Raw genomic sequence first — 4,992 nt, 5'->3', positions numbered from 1 at the left:
GTGTATTTTCTGACACATTCACGTACACTTACACACATTAAGAGAGAGTAATAGAACGCCGCACCCACGCCACCCCCTCGGGGTCGGGATGGATGCATAGAAATTGCTAGCTTAGCTACTTGTTCATAACATCCAACTTTAGTTCAACCACAGAAAAAAAAGGAAAAAGAAAAAGAAATTAACAGTAAGAAGAAAGAGAGCTAGAATAGAAGGGCAGATCTCTAGAAAATGGATTCTTCTTTCTCTCTCTCTCTCTCCCAAAACCCTATTTAAAGACAAGCTAAGCACACTCATTTCTTCAATGCACTTGTCTACTCCTCTTTTTATGTTTCTCAAAGCACCATTTTGACACTCTTCATAACTTCTTTCTCTAATTTTATTCCACATTAATTGCACACGCTTCATCAATCACCTCTGAAAGCTAAGCTGCTTCTTGTTTCTTATTTAGAGAAATATATTGAACAAGTATTTGAAAGATGTCTAGTAGAAGGTCAAGATCAAGACATTCAGGAGGTTCAAGAATAAGTGAGGACCAAATCAATGATCTTGTTTCAAAGTTGCAACAGCTTCTTCCTGAGCTCCGGAATAGGTCCTCTGACAAGGTAATTTAATTTAAGTTGTATGTAGGTCTTATTTCTTATGTACTCAAATATATAATTAATCCCCAAATGTTCACCTCCACCGCCATCCAAAACCCCCGTGACTTGCCCTCAGAAGGTGATTCAGGATTTTCACGAAAATTATGATAAAGCGGTCTAATGGACCTTGCACATAAGACCTTACACAAATTTTCATCAATTTCTTAAGCATTTGCTCTAGAAACATTTTTGCGTCAATAAAGTTCAATAAGTAATACATTTATCTATCTAAACAATGAAATTTTAGGGTATGGACTATATATTGAACCCCCCTTGTAACAATGTAGGTCCGCCCCACCGACCCTCCTCCTAACCTTTTTTTGGCACAATGAGGGAACAACCCTAAAATGTTTGGAGGCATCTTTTATTTGTGATTAAAAATAATAAAAGTAAGCTTTGAAAAGATATATGTATTAAGAATAATCTAATTTCTTGTGATTTCCTCTTGAAATCAGTAAAATTCATTAATGTGTAGTAGTTACTGAGGTTTCATTGTTTTAAGGTCTTGGATTTGGAACATTGAAACCCAAATACTAGTATGATCTTATAACAGAAATTCCTACATATAGGATTCTTTTTTGTTGTCCGATCCCTTGATTTGTTGAACTTACTAAACTTAATTTTCTGATCTGAGTAATATATGTATTTGTTTAAAACATAGAGTTATTCCAATCTGAAATAATATAGTTATTTGGGCTTAATTTGGTGCAGGTTTCAGCAGCTAGAGTCTTGCAAGAGACATGCAACTACATAAGAAGCCTACACAGAGAAGTTGATGATCTGAGTGACAGATTATCAGAACTTTTGGAAACTTCAGACACTACCCAAGCAGCTCTAATTAGAAGCCTACTTATGCAATAGTCTCCTGTTGCTATTTTATTTTTATTTTCCCACTTTGCTTAATTATGCAGTTACCATTTTGTTTTTGGGGTTTTCCTCGGACTTTCTCTTTAACTGTTGACTGCTAGAAAAAAATGAGAATCCCGTTATGTTTCTGACTTGAACTTCTCGAGTTTTAGACTTTGCAAAGTTCACTCTTATATTATTATATTTTGAACATTTTAGTAGCATTCACCCGTGTGACTATTGAAATTGAAACGAGAAAAACACCCTACTTATGAAGTACTAGAAGTCTGTCTATAGTTTTTTTTTTTGGGTAAAAAATAAAAACCTTGTTTCAACCAAATGTATCATTATATACAAATTAACTCTAAACAATAACCTCTTAACAACAATTGAAGATAACACAACCAATAAGCTATCAGAGGTTCAACACGTCACCTTTTAGGAAGGGTACCTTTTAACTCTCTTCATTTAGCCCTTTGTCTCTAGTTAAATCGGGGTAAATTTGACAAATAGTCATGACACAAAAATCATAAGGTTGTTGCCTACTCATACAAAAAATCACAATTGCCGAAAAATACAACTTTTCGTTGCAATATTCTTTTACTCCATTTTTTTAATTTTTTATCTAATAAATATTGACGCAATTAAAAGAGGACTGACCTAATCCGACTCGTCCTAATTAAAAGAGGATTAACCCAACCTGAATTTTAAAGTTGCCCTTTTGTGGCATTAATTACTGGGATTTTTTCTTATATATAAAATTAGGATAATATTTACCCAGTTTAACTAGATTTTCTTATTTACAAAAAGTAACTAAATTTTATTATGTACATGTATAAGTCTAGTAAAATGCTTCACCTTTCGTTTCAATTTAGACGAGGTAGTTTGACTTTGACATTAATTATTAGGAAAAAAAAAGACTTTTAAAACTTGTGGTCTTAAAAACTTAAGGGGTAAAAGCTTTGTGGTGCCATGACATTTGTATGATTATAAAAGTTTCTCATTAAGGGTAAAATGGGTAAAATAAAATATTTAAAGTTGAATTATTTCAAATTGTAGAAATGCGTCATTCTTTTTGGAACAGATTAATAAGAAAAATGTGTCATCTAAATTAAAACATAGGGAGTACAATTTAAATAAAACTTCATATAATTTGTTGTTGTACAGAATTCGGTAAAAAGTTATACTTTACAACTTATATACAACTTGTATGTAGTTTTTTTATTTGGGTACAGAATCCGATCAAAAAGCTACAATTTACATATAACTTATATACAGCTTGTTTATAGTTATGTTAGTTGTAAATATTTTTATGTCATTTGTACGCCCGACATGCGAAATACATATAATCTATTAATATTTTCTTGTTCGAGTTTCCATCCAAAACCAGCTCGAATTTTTACCAAATTTACTCAAAATTGAGATTTAAACTCTAAATTTTTTTTTTCAATCATTTGCAATAACACCAAATCCAAACAAAATAATAATTTCGCAAATTTAATTTTCGGATTCAAATCTCCCAAACTTGTTAATGGCTGTCAATAAAGAAATTGTCATCCCTATAGGCAGATATTGATATTGACATCTTCGGGAAGGTTTACCTGAGAAGTTAAAAAAAGATCTGGATTCAGGGATTGCTGATGATGATGTTATCCCATAACACATTCAAGCTATGTTACTCGCGCTCTTCAAAAATGTTGTTGGGTACGTATCGGATCCTCTAAATTTAGTACATTTTTGAAGGATTCGATACGAATGCGGCAACACTTTTGAAGAGTTTGAGCAACATAGTATTCAAGACCTGCTACAGATCCTTTTTGTTCCTGTTGGCTGTTTCCAATTTGTTTCCGAACAATGAATTAAGTTTGATATTGCACAACTTGGTTTGGAAATCTATTTTGCTATTCAAAATCATAAAGAAATTTTGGCACCACGGAAGGTCTGTTTCCCGTTTTTTATTTTGTGGTGAATACTATTTAGGGAAATTACCAATTATGTTAGCCTATAAGTAAGTTAGTACAAAAATTAGTAAATTCATAAAATATTACTATTATTAGCCAATTAGTTATTTGTAGTAAAAAATATCATAATTTTTCTTTTTTTGTGAGTGGGTGTTGTTGGAATAGATTGAAACATCTTAAGGAGTTTAAATCTCAGTTTTGGGATGATTTGGTAGAATTTTGAGGTAGTTTGAATTGAAAATTTGAAGTAAAAGATGAACATGGAAAAAGATAATATGTGTATCACACTAAGTATCATTTGTGTATGATATATGTATCATATTTGTGTCAAATGTGTATCACATGTATATCCATGTATAATTGTGTGTGAGATACATGTGTCGCGGAATAATTTTTAGAATTCGATTTTAATTGCAAATTTTGATACCAAATCAGTCCAAATCACCTCCAATCTTCCTCAAATTTTGTGTATTGACTCATCTATATATTTTCGATTAATTTTGACCATACCTATTGAAAAAGATCCCCTTTTACTTAGATTTTGGAACCTTATATGTATGTTTTTTTTTATATTTCATCACCTTGTTTGCCACCTCATCCATGAAATTTTCTTTTTATCTTACATCTAATGTTGTTGATCACGCTTAAAAATATTGAAGGAGATCTTTGCGTGTGATTCTTGGAGAAATAAAATCCTTATTTATTTGAGTTTTTATTTTTTGGATGTGCTTGGCTAACTTTGGTAAGTGTATGATTAATGACTAGAGGTTGGTAGGTTATGACTTATTTGGGATATTTCCGTAAAATCTTTTTACTAGTTTGTTGCTATGCTACAATTACTTTATATATAAATGGTTATATATTAAATTATAATTAAGTTAAAACTTTTCTAGTATGAGTAAATAAGTTTCTAATATAGTATAGTTAGGTAAACATTCCTCAAACTATTGAATACTAAATTGTCACGACCCGAAATTCCCACCCTCGGGACCGTGATGGCACATAACATTTCATTTGCTAGGTAAGCCAACGTTAGGTATAGTTATTAACTATTTTTAACAATTCAAATTAAATAAAAACTAGTAAGCTAAATAAACTGAAATAAAGCAGATAAATATGATAAAACGGCGATATCCAAACACAAATCCCAGAACTGGTGTCACGGATACACGAGCATCTAGAGTACTACAAATAATAGTCTGAATGAAAGCATAACCGTCTGAATCGAAATAAACAGCCAGGGTAATGTAGAAGGGGAATTCAGGGTTGCGAACGTTGTGCACCTGTACCTCAAGTCTCCGGCAAGCATTGGATCCGAGCAATTAACTGACCGCCGCTAGGACCAATTCCAAAATTTGCACAGGAAGTGCAACGTGTAGTATAAGTACAACCGACCCCATGTACTCTGTAAGTGTCGAGCCTAACCTCGACAAAGTAGTGACGAGGCTAAGACGGGTCACTTACAATAAACTATACAATAATAATAATAATAATAATAATAATAATAATAATAATAATAATAATAATAATAATAATAATAATAATAA

The 4,992-nt window shown here is 31.8% G+C and overlaps 1 protein-coding gene across 1 annotated transcript; it reads left to right on the top strand.

Annotated features, from left to right (window-relative positions):
- Positions 1-326: 326 nt before the first annotated feature.
- LOC107814182 (transcription factor PRE3-like) lies at positions 327-1,638 on the top strand. Its single transcript, XM_016639541.2, has 2 exons — positions 327-602; positions 1,350-1,638. Exons 1-2 carry the CDS (start codon positions 477-479, stop codon positions 1,497-1,499), a joined length of 276 nt encoding a protein of 91 aa, XP_016495027.1. The 5' UTR covers positions 327-476; the 3' UTR covers positions 1,500-1,638.
- Positions 1,639-4,992: the final 3,354 nt, after the last annotated feature.

The sequence above is a fragment of the Nicotiana tabacum genome, chromosome 22 (genome assembly GCF_000715075.1).
Source record: "Nicotiana tabacum cultivar K326 chromosome 22, ASM71507v2, whole genome shotgun sequence".
Lineage (NCBI taxonomy): Eukaryota > Viridiplantae > Streptophyta > Magnoliopsida > Solanales > Solanaceae > Nicotiana > Nicotiana tabacum.
The sequence above is the reverse complement of the archived record's forward strand: the minus strand, read 5'-3'. Positions and strand labels throughout refer to the sequence as shown.

Bases quoted from the DNA above. Each gene is read 5' to 3' on its own strand.
- LOC107814182 (XM_016639541.2), top strand. From the start codon at position 477: ATGTCTAGTAGAAGGTCAAGATCAAGACATTCAGGAGGTTCAAGAATA. The intron at 603-1,349 runs GTAATTTAATTT...AATTTGGTGCAG, and splicing joins GGAATAGGTCCTCTGACAAG to GTTTCAGCAGCTAGAGTCTT.